Source organism: Chelonia mydas, chromosome 24 (assembly GCF_015237465.2).
Source record: "Chelonia mydas isolate rCheMyd1 chromosome 24, rCheMyd1.pri.v2, whole genome shotgun sequence".
NCBI classification, from domain to species: domain Eukaryota; kingdom Metazoa; phylum Chordata; order Testudines; family Cheloniidae; genus Chelonia; species Chelonia mydas.
This window is the reverse complement of record NC_051264.2, coordinates 13919880-13933212: the sequence shown is the minus strand read 5'-3', so window position 1 is coordinate 13933212 and position 13333 is coordinate 13919880. Positions and strand designations below refer to the sequence as shown.

The 13333-nt window shown below is 48.0% G+C and overlaps 1 protein-coding gene across 1 annotated transcript in view; it reads left to right on the top strand.

Annotated features, from left to right (window-relative positions):
- Positions 1-13333, top strand: part of LOC102946739 (IgGFc-binding protein) — a 74843-nt gene that overhangs the window by 8761 nt on the left and 52749 nt on the right. Inside the window, exons 6-14 of the mRNA XM_043535585.1 lie at positions 445-1018; positions 1246-1439; positions 2687-2828; positions 3502-3842; positions 5388-5961; positions 6873-6926; positions 10346-10923; positions 11416-11986; positions 12713-13308. Coding sequence (XP_043391520.1) covers positions 445-1018; positions 1246-1439; positions 2687-2828; positions 3502-3842; positions 5388-5961; positions 6873-6926; positions 10346-10923; positions 11416-11986; positions 12713-13308 — 3624 coding nt within the window. The remainder of the gene's footprint in view (positions 1-444; positions 1019-1245; positions 1440-2686; positions 2829-3501; positions 3843-5387; positions 5962-6872; positions 6927-10345; positions 10924-11415; positions 11987-12712; positions 13309-13333) is intronic.

Here is a 13333-nt window from a genome sequence, read left to right as displayed (position 1 = left end):
ATTTGGGGCAAATTGAACACAATGCATAGGAAATTGTTTGAGATAGGAGAGGGAGGGGAAGGAAGGAGGCGTCACCAGGGAAGTGGGTTTTTAGGGGCCAAGGGTGGGAGATGGAGAAGAAGTAGGAGACTGTTCTGAGTCCAGCAGTTGGCATGAGAAGGAGCAGGCCAAACATGGGTTGAGGAGTTGGGGAAGATAGAGAGAGAGGATCAGGAGGGAGGGAGGTGCCTGGGAGATGAGATCAGAAATGTAGGCCAGGGTGACAATGTCAAGAGCTTGGAAGGTGAGGACAAACCATTGCAAAGTGAAATCGGGAGTCATGAGTCATTCTGGATTTCACCCATGGCGTCAGTGAGAACTGAATCTCAAAACTTGTCCATAGCCCCTACCCACGATGCAGTGTCCATCCTACCTGCTCATAGGGGAATGTGCTGTCTTTTCCAGGTGGACGGGGTATCCCACAATCTCCCCGTGATAATGGTCAATGGGCAGCTCCGAGCATATCAACACGGCACTAATGTCCTGGTGCAAACTGACTTTGGCCTCACTGTGAGCTACGACTTGGTTTACCAGGCCAGAGTCACCATCCCAGGGACCTACCAGGGCCAGACGTGTGGCCTGTGCGGGAACTACAATGGACAGCAGGACGAGGAGTTCCTGCTCCCCAGTGGTAGGACAGTCCCTGATGTGGCAGCATTTGGCTCTGCTTGGGAAGTCGAGATCCCAGGAGCATCCTGTACAGACAGATGTGCTGGAAACAGCTGTCCAGTTTGCGAAGAGAAGAAGAAGGAGGTCTTCAAAGGGCGCAACTACTGTGAGCAGCTCACAGACCCCAACGGCCCCTTCGCGGCCTGCCACAGCGTGGTCAGCCCCAGCGTGTATCAGAGCAACTGTCTGTACGATGTGTGCCTGGGAAACGGGGATGCACAGGTCCTGTGCCAGAGCATCCACAGCTACGTGACGGCCTGCCAAGAGGCTAAGGTCACCATCCAGCCCTGGAGGAGCGCCTCCTTCTGCGGTAAATGCACGGACAGTGTAGGAGCCCTGGGATGCACTAAGCATCTTGTTCCAAGCCTCTGGGCTTCTTCTGGAACTCTTCTGGGTGGGAGCCAACAATCTCATGTTCCCTTAGAAAGGTGCCCTGTTCCTCTCCTCCCTGTCCTGCTGTCCTCTCCTTCATGTCTGTCCCTCTAGACCATGGTGTGAGATCTTTCCATCCAGCCTTTATTTCTCTCTCTATTTAAGCTGTGAGCTGCCCGGTTAACAGCCACTACGAGGTCTGCGCTGACCTCTGTACCACCACCTGCTCTGGAGACATCCTAGACTGCCCAGAGACCTGTGCTGAAGGCTGCCAGTGTGACGAGGGCTTCCTCTTCGATGGCCAGGGCTGTGTGACTCTGCAGAGCTGTGGGTGCTTCGAGCATGGGAGATATTACAAGGTACCACCTCAAGCAGTCTGGGTCTGATCTAAATTTTTTTCTCACATATCTTAATCCCTACACTAGACAGGAATAGGGTTTGCTATAGTGGATCAGAGTATTGGCCTATCCAGGCTGGCATCCCTGCTCTGTTAATGCCGAAAGCACCAAGAAAATCAAGAAAATGTGATTCCCTTTGTCTGTTGTGGGGAAACTGAGGCACAGAGAGGGACTGCTCATTAGACAGCCTCTCTTTTTAATGTTAAGAGAAATAATATTATGAAACAATAGTTTTTCACACACCTCACCACACAGCTCTGAGTTTAGCACTGCCAGAAATTATTATAAATAACCATTTCCAGTTATATTTCCAGTCAGCCTCACCTCAGTCCGTGGAAAAAATATGGAGCAGGTCCTCAAGGATTCAATTTTGAAGCACTTAGAGGAGTGGAAAATGATCAGGAACAGGCAGCATGGATTCACCAAGGGGAAGTCATGCCTGACTAACCTAATTGCCTTCTATGATGATATAACTGGCTCTGTGGATAAGGGGAAAACAGTGGACATGTTATTCCTTGACTTTAGCAAAGCTTTTGATACGGTCTCCCAGAGTAGTCTTGCCAGCAAGTTAAAGAAGTATGGGCTGGATGAATGGACAATAAGGTGGATGGAAAGCTCGCTAGATCATCAGGCTCAATGGGTAGATCAATGACTCCATGTCTAGTTGGCAACCGGAATAAAGCGGAGTGTCCCAAGGGTTAGTCCTGGGGCTGGTTTTCTTCAGTATCTTCATTAATGATCTGAAGGATGGTGTGGATTGCACCCTCAGCAAGTTTGCAGATGACACAAAACTGGAAGGAGAGGTAGATATGCTGGAGGGGAGGGATAGGATACAGAGGGCCCTAGACAAATTAGGGGGTTCCGAAGAGGATGGATCTAGACTGTTCTCAGTGGTAGCAGATGACAGAATGAGGAGTAATGGTCTTAAGTTGCAGCGGGGAAGGTTTAGTTTGGATATTAGGAAAAACTTTTTCACTAGGAGGGTGGTGAAGCACTGGAATGGATTCCCTAGGGAGGTGGTGGAATCTCCTTCCTTTGAGATTTTTAAGGTCCAGCTTGACAAAGCCCTGACTGGGATGCTTTAGTTGGGGATTAGGTCCTGCTTTGAGCAGGTGGTTGGACTAGATGACCTCCTGAGGTCCCTTCCAACTCTGATATTCTATCATTCTATGATTGCATTATTTCCTCCTTCCCAAACATCCCGTCAGCCCAGTGAGACAGTCCTGAGAAATGAGTGCCAGCAAAACTGCACTTGCGTTCCTGCCCGAGGGGTGACTTGCAAAGCTCACAGCTGCACCAGTGGAGAAAAATGCCAGATCAGAGACGGCGTCATGGACTGCATCAGCCAAGGTAAAGGAGAGTCACTGATTGAAACATGACCCGAGGGGTTATTGCACAAGGGGTGAGTAAAGTCATTTCAATTATGTCTCCTCACCCTTCTCATTCACTCTCTCTCTCCCCTTTTATTTAGCCTGGAACCCTGACCCGTAATATTACAGAATTTTGACTTGAAAGATGGAAACACTTGTTGGAAACACTCGTCTCTGCTGCATCCATCTTCTGATGTGCACAGCAGAGCCAAGTGGGCAGCTGTCAGGGAGCTGATCACACTCGTAGATCTTCTCCCTGGCTGTAGCCTAGGAGCTGCTCTTAATTGGAGCCCACTGGCTGTGGGGGCCATCAGTCAGCTGGACACTGTCAGTGCCCATCACATCCCAGCCACAATCCTTTGCCTGATCGATGCTGGCAACATGCCCATAGGTGTTGAAACACCTCTGCCGCACATTACGGGGAAGGAGACACAGGATCTGGTTTTGCTGTTGTCACACACATGCAGAGATTTCCTCAGCATGGGACTCGTGGGAGGTTTGTGAATGATGCAAAGGAAGTGTGTAGAGGATAGATAGAGGAATAGAGACAGAGGAGTGCATGGTGATAGATATAACAATGTGTGTCGGGGGAGAGATAGACAGATACTACTGATTAGTCTGCTGTTTGTCTTTCTATTGTCTTTCCCCACTAGATATTCCAAAGCCATCGTGCAGTGTGGTCCGCTGTAGGGAAGGAACTATTTGCAAGATGATAAATGAGCAGCCAAAGTGTGTGCCAGTCTCTCGGGGCAAGTGCAGGGCCAGGGGATACTTTCATTACCACACCTTCGATGGATGGGCGTATGATTTCCATGGCAACTGCACCTACACGGTGGCCAAGACCTGCAGGGATGCTTCCGGCCTGCCCTCCTTCCATGTCATGGCCAAGAGTGAGAACAGTGGGAACACACAGGTTTTCTACGTTGGGTCGGTGACTGTCCAGGTGGATGGAGTCACCGTCACAGCAGCCAGGGCTGAAGCCGGCTTTGTGTGGGTGAGTGCTGGGTGCGCACGTCCACCCTACTCCTATATCCACCCTGTAGGCTTTGCTAAATAGAGGGCAGGAAACTGCAGCTCCCACCACGGATGGGGCATGTTGTGCGTAGGACAGGCAAAGGAGAGTGGCTGGGAGGTGATGGGCTCGGACAGTGCCCAGCTGGGCAATGCCCCCTATGGGTCCACAGCCAGTGGGCTCCATTTAAAGCAGCCCCCAGGCTACGCCCAACATAGACAAGGCCCAGTGTGGTCAGTAGTTAGATAGGCTGCCTTTCCAATGAAGTAATCCAAGGCATTGCAGTGGGGAGTCTCGTTGACACCAATAGCCAGCAGGCACTGTGGTGAGCTGCAGGGAGCGGGGTGGGCGACCTAAAAGGGAACATTCTCCTAGCAAGTCAGGGCTGACCCCAATGCCTGTCATGGGGGGAGGTTGTTTGTGCTCTCTTTTTTTGTTCCCTCTCCGGACGGAGAGAGAGACCGGGCACGTAAAACATCTCCTGAAAATGTACCTAAAATGATTCACCTAAGATTACAAAAATTGTAAGTAAGACAAGGAAATGCGTTAAATTATCTTTTGTTTTAGCTTGTGAATTTTCCCTATGCTAAGAGGTAGTTTCATTCCTGTTTTGTAACTGTGAAGCAGAGTCAGAGGAGAATCCTCTGTATTTTAAATCTTTTTATTTACCCTGTAAAGTTACCTTCCATCCTGATTTTGCAGGTGTGATTCTTTTACTTTTTATATATATATATATATATAAATAAAATTCTTCTTCTAAGAACCTGATTGATTTCAGTGTCCTGAAGTCAAGGGATCGGGTCTATGCTCACATTACTAAGGCAACTGGTTGGTATTTATTTCTCAGTCCTTCCCAGGAAAGGGGGTGAAGGGGCTTGGGGGGATATTTTGGGGGGATAGGGCCCTTTCCTGACTTTTTGGGGAAATCACTTGGTGGTGGCAGCAATACCATCCAAGGACCAGGAAAGGAATTTGTGCCTTGGGGAAGTTTTTAACCTAAGATGGTAGCATATAAGCTTAGAGGGTCTTTCATGCGGGTCCCCACTTCTGTATCCCAGAGTTTAGAGAGGGGAGGGAACCCTGACAGGGCGAAATCACAATTTCCAGTGAATCTGGACACAAACTTTATCCAAATTTGGATTAAAACATCACATTAGATAGAGCTGGCCTGAGAAAGCTAATTCCACTGGCAGAAAGATTTCAATAGTTTGAAAATTAGCTTAATTCCAATATGGAACGAAACTCATAAATTACTACATTTTCTATGAAGACGAATGGAGCCCCAGCTCCAGGTCAGTCCGCCCGGCAGGCTGCCGAGGAGCCGGTGACAGGAAAAAGAGACAGGTTTTGAAATTGGCCTTGTTTCCATCAGAACTCCTTGGATAAGGAACAATCTTCTCAAACCCCTTTTGATGTTGATGAATTGGAAAATACTAGTGAAAAACTATATCAGAGTAGAGCTCAGTAGATAAGTGACAGACCTGTGCACTCGATTGTGACCTTTGCCCTTTCTTTCTCACTGCAAAGGTGAATAACACCAGGGCCCACTTACCCATCTCCCTGAACAATGGGACCCTTTGGCTCTATCAGAGCGGCACCTCCCTCGTCCTCCGCACTGACTTCAACCTCAGCATGTCCTATGACTGGAACAACCACCTGAGGGTCACCGTCCCCAATGACTTCTCCGACAGCCTGTGCGGCCTGTGTGGCAACTATAATGGGGACCCCTCCGATGACTTCCAGACCCCAGACGGGGACCTGGCTCCCAGTGTCGCCGCCCTGGGGAAAAGCTGGGCAGTGGAAGATGAGGATCAGTTTTGCTGGCACGATTGCATTGGAGGTTGCAGGCCCTGTGCCGCCAGCATAGCCAGAAAGTACAAGGAAGAGGCCTCGTGCGGCCTGATAACCAAGGTCTCAGATGGGCCCTTCAGCCAGTGCCACACCAAGGTGGATCCTACAGTCTACTTGGACAACTGCGTGTACGATCTGTGCCACAGCGACGGCTACAGGAAGGCCCTGTGTGAGGCCCTGAAGGCCTACGCGGACGCCTGTCAGCTGGAGGGGGTCAGGATTGGGGAATGGAGGCAGCTGGCCAGATGCCGTGAGTACAGATTTGTATGCCAAGGTCTATGGTCTGCTGGTTAGACCGGGAAGCCTGGGTTCTCAGCACTCTTGAGTTCTAGCCCTGGTGTTGGGAGGGGGCGTGATCGAGTGGTTTGGGATTGAGCAGTGATTGGGAAATCAGGACCCTGGGTTCTATTGTACCCACAGTACTTGTTTGTCCTTGGAATTGCTAAGGTGCCTGTCACTTGGAGTATCTAACGTCCACTGATAAAACATGGGAGCGGTGGTAAAATGGTGACAGTTTAAGTCACTGATAAAATCATAGATTCTAAGGCAGTGGTTCTCAACCTATTTACCATTGTGGGCCGCATATGCAGCTCTCTCGGTGTTATATGTGCTGCATCCACACAATCTATATACTACCTGTATGGCTGAGAGGATGTCACATGGGCCACAGCGACCTGTGGACCTTGAGTTGAGAACCACTGCTCTAAGGTCCGAAGGTGCCATCATGTTAATCTAGTCTGACCTCTTGCACGTCTCATAAGGTAGGTTTTCCATTCCTTGGATCATCCTAGTCGCCCTTCTCTGCACCTGTTCTAGTTTGTATTAATTTTTCTTAAACATGGGAGACCCGAATGGCACACAGTATTCCAGATGAGGTCTCACCGGTGCCTTGTATAACGGTACTAACACTTCCCTGTCTCTACTGGCAATACCTCTCCTGATGCATCCTAGGACTGCATTAGCCGTTTTTTCCCCACAGCTGCATCACACTGGTGGCTCTTAGCCATCCTGTGATCAACCAATACACCCAGGTCTTTCTCCTCTTCTGTCACTGCCAACTGATAGATCCCCAGCTTATAACAAAAATCCTTGTTGTTAGTTCCTAAATGCATGACCGTGCACTTTGCACTATTAAATTTCATCCCATTTCTATTACTCCAGTTTTCAAGTTCATCCAGATCTTCTCGTATGACATTCCGGTCTTCCTCCGTATTGGTAATACCTCCCAACTCTGTGTCATCTGCAAATTTTGTTAGCACACTCCTACTTTTTGTGCCAATGTCACTAATAAAAATGTTAAATAAGATTGATCCCAAGACCAATCCCTGAGGAACTCCACTATTAACCTTCCTCCAGCCTGACAATTCACTTTTCAATATGGCCTGTTGTAGTCTCTCCTTTAACCAGTTGCTTATCCACCTTAGAATTCTCATATTAATCCCCATCTTCTCCAATTTAACTAATAATTTCCCATGTGGACCTGTATCAAATGCCTTACTGAAATTCAGGTACGTAAGATCTACTGCATTTCCTTTATCTAAAAAATCAGTTATCTCCTCAAAGAAGGAGATCAGGTTGGTCGGGCATGATCTACATTTTGTAAAACCATGTATTTATCCCAATTACCATTTACCTCTGTTTTCTTAACTGCTTTCTCTTTCAAAGACCTGCATACAACTGAGGTCAAACTAACAGGCCTGTAGTTTCCTGGATCACTTTTCTCCCTTTCTTAAAAATAGGACCAATATTAGAAATTCTCCCCCAAGTTTACAGATTCATTAAAAATCCTTGCTATTGGGCTTGCAATTTCATGTGCCAGTTGCCTTAATATTCTTGGATGGAGATTATCCAGGCCCCATGATTTAGTCCCATTAAGCTCTTTGAGTTTGATTTCCACCTCAGATACCATAATTTCTACTGCCATATACTTGTTCACATTAGCTACCCTGCCACTACCCCTAAACTCGTCATTACTCTTACTAAAAACTGAGGCAAAGTATTCTTTTAGGTGTTGGGCCATACCTGGATTATCTTTAATCTCCACCCCATCCTCAGTGCTTAGTGGTCCCACTTTTGTGTCCAACTTTGGGCCCCCCAGTACAGACAGGATGTGGACAAATTGGAGAGAGTCCAGCAGAGGGCAATGAAAATGATCAGGGAGCTGGGGCACATGACTTACGAGGAGAGGCTGAGGGAAGTGAGCTTGTTTAGTCTGCAGAAGAGAACAGTGCGGGGGGATTTGATAGCAGCCTTTAACTACCTGAAGGGGGGTCCTAAAAAGGACGGAGCTCGGCTGTTCTCGGTGGTGGCAGATGACAGAACAGGGAGCAATGGTCTCAAGTTGCAGTGCGGGAGGTCTAGGTTGGATATTAGGAAACACTATTTCACTAGGAGGGTGGTGAAGCACTGGAATGGGTTCCTAGGGAGGTGGTGGAATCTCCATCCTTAGAGGTTTTTAAGGCCCGGCTTCACAAAGTCCTGGCTGGGATGATTTAGTTGGTGTTGGTCCTGCGTGGTGCAGGGCATTAGACTACATGACCTCCTGAGGTCTCTTTCAATCCTAATCTTCTATGATTCTATTCTTCTTCTTTCCTTTTTATTTATATGGCTATAGAAAATTTTACTCTTGATTTTAATTTCCTTTGCAAGGTCCAACTTTGCTTGGCTTTTGGCAACTCTCACTTTATCCCTACACCTTCTGACCTTCAAGAGGTAGCTTTCCTTCCTGATCCTTCTTCCATTCCTTGTTGGCTTTCTGCTTTCTCTTAATCACCTGTTTGAGATGTTTACTCATCCAGCTTGGTCTGCAACCCTTCCCTATGGATTTTTCCCCCTTGCTTGGAATGCAGGCTTCAGATTGTTTCTGAAACTCCACATTCAATCCTTGAGGTCTTAAGTCCAGTCTACTTCCTGGATCCTAACTGATTCCCTTATTTTTTTTTTTTAAAGTTTGCCCTTTTGAAATCAAGGATCCTAGTTGCAGATCTATTTTTGTTTAAACTGAATTAGTTCATGATCACTTGAACCCAGGTTGTCCCCTACCACCAGTTCTTCTACAAGGTCCACACTATTCGCCAAATCTAAAATGCCATCACATCTTGTTGGTTCAGTGAGTATTTGGTGAAGAAATCTGTCAGCTATCCCATCCAGGAAAATCTGGGCCATACTGTTTTTGGTAGCATTTTTCCTCCAATCTATATCTGGGAAGTTAAAATCTCCTATAATCACACAATTCCCAATAGTATTTGTGACAAGTTTAGTCACAGAGATCACCTTGGGACTGTCACCTGATGTGCTGAAATTACTTCTGAGCCCATTTTCACTACCAGCTTGGGACTCCGTAACCCTGCCTTGTTGAGCCAGACACACTAGCCTGCTGCAACACAGACCCAGGGTCTGGGCCACGCCCCCAAAGCTGCACACTTTAACTAAAAACAGCTCAACAGGTTACCTGTCTCCAGCTCCCAATGGGATCCAAACCCCAAATAAATCTGTTTTACTCTGTATACAGCTTATACGGGGTAAATTTGTAAATTGGTCACCCTCTATATCACTGATAGAGAGATGCACAGCTGTTTGCTCCCCCGGGTATTAATCACTCACTCTGGGTTTATTAATAAACAAAAATGATTTTTATTAGGAATAAAAAGTAGGATTTAAGTGGTTTCAAGTAATAGACAGAACAAAGTAAGTGAAAAAGCGAAATAAAACAAAAAACGCAAGTCTAAGCCTAATACATTAAGAAACTGATTATCGGTAATATCTCACCCTCAAAGATGTTCCAGTAAGCTTCTTTCACTGACTACACTCCTTCCTAGTCTAGGCCCAATCCTTTCCACTGGTACAGTCTTTGTTAGATCCAGCAGACATCTCAGGTGGTAAGCAGGGGTTTTCTCATGACTGGTCCCCTTTATCCTGCTCCACCCCCCGTTTACAGCTTTGGCACAAGGCGGGAATCTTTTGTCTCTCTGGGTCCCCACCCCTCCTTCTAAATGGAAAAGTCCAGATTTAAGATGGATTTCATTATCAGTTGACATGGTCACAAGTCACTGTAAGACCCCTAGTATCCATTCCCCATGGGCTGGCTCACAGGTACACAAGAAGGCTTTCAAGTAACTAAGTCCATTTACAACTGATTGTTTCTGGAGCACCCTTAATGGCCTCCACTTAATATATTTACCTCAGTGATACAAGTTTATAATTTTATTCTCCTAACTCCAGATATAGAAATAATACAGGCAAACAATTAGGATGAACATACTTAGTAGATTACAAGGTTATATTACAACCTAATGACACCATACAAGGGGCATTGAGCATATAGCCTATTCCAGATATGTCATATTCTTAAGCACACTTCCATAAAGCATATGGAGTGCAACGTCACAGTGTTTATTTAATTAAACGCATTAAAGAGATATCTATCCAATATCCACTCTTCTTAAAAATGGACGTGACCCTGCAAGGTGCTAAGCACCTCCTGCAACGTGCTGAGCGCCCTCTGTTCCTGTTGAGGTCACCAGAATTTAAGGGCTCTCAGAGCCCCACAAGATGCATCCCCCTCTGTCTATTTTAAATACTGTTTTTGCTTGGAGAGAATTTGCTGCTAAATCTGTGGGTCCTTCACTCCCCAGCCATGGAGTGCCCGCTGGAGAACAGCCAGTACCAGCTCTGTGGAACAGCCTGCCCAGCCACGTGTGTGGACCAGTCAGCCCCTAGCAGCTGCCAAGACCCCTGTGTGGAAAGCTGCCAGTGCAAGGACGGTTTTGTGCTGAGCCAGGGCAAATGCATCCCCAAGAGCAGCTGTGGGTGCCAGTTTGAAGGGCGCCCCTATGCCCCCAATGTGAGTTTCTGGGTCGATGAGGTATGTGGGATACGGTGCATGTGCAATGCAGCCACTAGACAAGTCGAATGCGTGGCCTCTACGTGCAAACACTCAGAGAGGTGCGGGCTAGTGAATGGCGTACGGGGCTGTTACCCCTCCAGCTACGCCACCTGCTCTGTGACAAGGAATCTACACTACACCACCTTTGATGGACAGAGATACGACTTCCAAGGCACCTGCCGCTACCAGCTCACGGCCCTGTGCAAGAAGGCGGAGGGACTAGTGGACTTTGGAGTCTACTTCCAGGAGAACAATACCGCTCCTCTACAGATCAAGGTTTATCAGACCAACCTCAGGCTCAGCAATCAATTCCCTGGGAAAGTCCTGGTGAGTGTCTCAAATTATCTCTGGTCTCTCTAAAATATTTCTAGAAAGTCACCTGTGTCATCAACACAGGTTACAGACAGTGCATGGAAGGACTGTGAAATATAGAATGAATGGGAACTGGATTCTTCTATGAACAGGGAGCCGATGGAGATATTTAAGGATCGGGGTACTGCCATTTCACTTGAGATGGGTCAGAAAGTGTCAGTAGCATCCAGCATTTGTGGGAACCTGGGGAGCTGGGGCTCAGGTAGCACAGAGAGGAGGGAACTGCAATAGCCAAAGCCAGAAGTAATGAAAGTTTGGTTGGAGGATCCTGCCCAGTCTGGAGAGCTGAGACTGAGGCAGGTTGTAGGGAAGAGAGCAAGGCAGACTGGACAAAAGTTAAACAGAAGTGGATTTTTATTATAATTATGGGCTGGAGCTCTGTTCTGGAGTGAGAGGTTCCACCGTGAGCGAGCTATGTTTCATATATTGAATGATTTGCACTTACAGATGAATGGTTTCCTGATTAACCTTCCCTTCAACCTCAATGATAAGAAAACCACTGTGTATAGAAAGGGCTGGGCCACAGTGATCCAGACAGACTTTGGTCTCACCGTTACCTATGCCGGGTGGTCAGGACGCATCACGGTCACTCTGCCAGTCACCTACACGGGAGCCGTGTGTGGTCTGTGTGGCAACTTCAACAGGGACAGGGAGGACAACTTGCTCATGAGGGATGGCACGCTGGCACCAAGCCCAGTCAGCTTTGGCCAGAGCTGGAAGGTGGGTGACCTCCGGGGATGCTCTGCAGTAACGATACCCCCATGCGCAAGTGTAGAGGCTATTGAAAAACAACAACGAGGTAGCAGAGGACAGTGTGGGATCATCCTAGACAAGAGTGGCCCCTTCAGAGGATGTCACAGCAAAGTGGACCCCCATGGATTCTTCATAGACTGCGTGTACGGCTATTGCATCCTCAGTGGGCAGGAGAGTAACGTCTGCCAGGCCGTTGCTGGCTATTCCGAGGCATGTCAGGAAGCTGGAGCTGTGGTGCATCCCTGGAGGACGACAAAGTTCTGCTGTGAGTCGCCTCTGTCCACTACTGATTGCCCCATGGGGCTTGTTAGTTTTTGTTGGCTGGTAGTTGTTGATCTAAATGCTCAGCTTATCCTGTTCTGCAGAATGTTTCTTAAGTGACAAAGAAGCCCTCTCTCCAAACGATGGGTACAGTCATAGGAGCTGCCCCTCACCATGCCCTATCAATGTGCTGCACCCCAAGCCAGAGAGGCACTGTCTGGGGATGTAGTAGTTCCCTGCATGGTCCATCCAGTCCTTGGCTTCCCTGCTGAGACTGGACATAATCAGAGCTGAGAGTCAGTGGAGTCTTAGTAATTGAGATGTCGGTCCATTAGGAACTGGTGTGGGAAGCCACCAACTCATCTCCCATAAGCCATCACCTGGGAAGGAGTTTTAGGCACTAGTGCCCTGGACTCAAAGCAAAAATCTAGTGGTGAAAAGCTCTACAGAATAATTCCAGGCCCATGATCCCTCCACTCCCTACACCCTGATCTTGGACCAGATTAGAAGCCTAACCCTTGGAGAGAGATTGTCTATATCCCATTACCTGGTGTCTCTGGGGCACCCAGTCCCCAGACCTGGGACCGAATTAGAGAGGTTGCCCTTTTATTAATTAACCAAACTAAGGAAATAGAAAATTAGGAGCTTGAATGAAATTGCATGTTCTGTGATGATTCGTTGTGCACATTGCTTAGGCACGATGTGAGCTAACTCTTTGTTCTAATTACAGCTCCGTCCTGTCCCCCGAACAGTCACTACGAATTCTGCAGCAGCAGCTGCGATCTGACATGCAGCAACCTCTATGCCCCGGTGCAATGCACGACCCAGTGTAAGGAAGGCTGCGTGTGTGACGAGGGCTTTGTTCTCAGTGGTGACCACTGCGTCCCCTTTTCCCAGTGCGGATGCCTCCACTGGGGACTTTACTACCATGCCGGGGAGACCTTCCACCCAAGCGGTTCATGCGAGGAGCAGTGCGTGTGTCTGGCTGCTGGGGAGGTTGTGTGTAAGGCATTCTCCTGCAGGTCTGGTGAGGAATGCGGGGTGGTGGACGGCATCCAGAAATGCCACCCATTTGGATCTGTGACCTGTTCTGCCTTTGGCCATCCCCACTACCTCTCTTTCGACGGGGTCCCCTTTGACTTCCAAGGCACCTGCACCTACATCCTGGCCAAGACCTGCACTGATGCCAGTCACCTTACACCATTCACTATCAGTGTAGAGAAAGAAGATTGGGTCACTAGGAATGTGTCCATGGCCAAGCTGGTGTCCATCCAGGTGTATGGCATCACACTCACCCTGCTGCAGAGCAAACAGGGGCTCATCATGGTAAGTCCTTCTCCAGATCCTCATT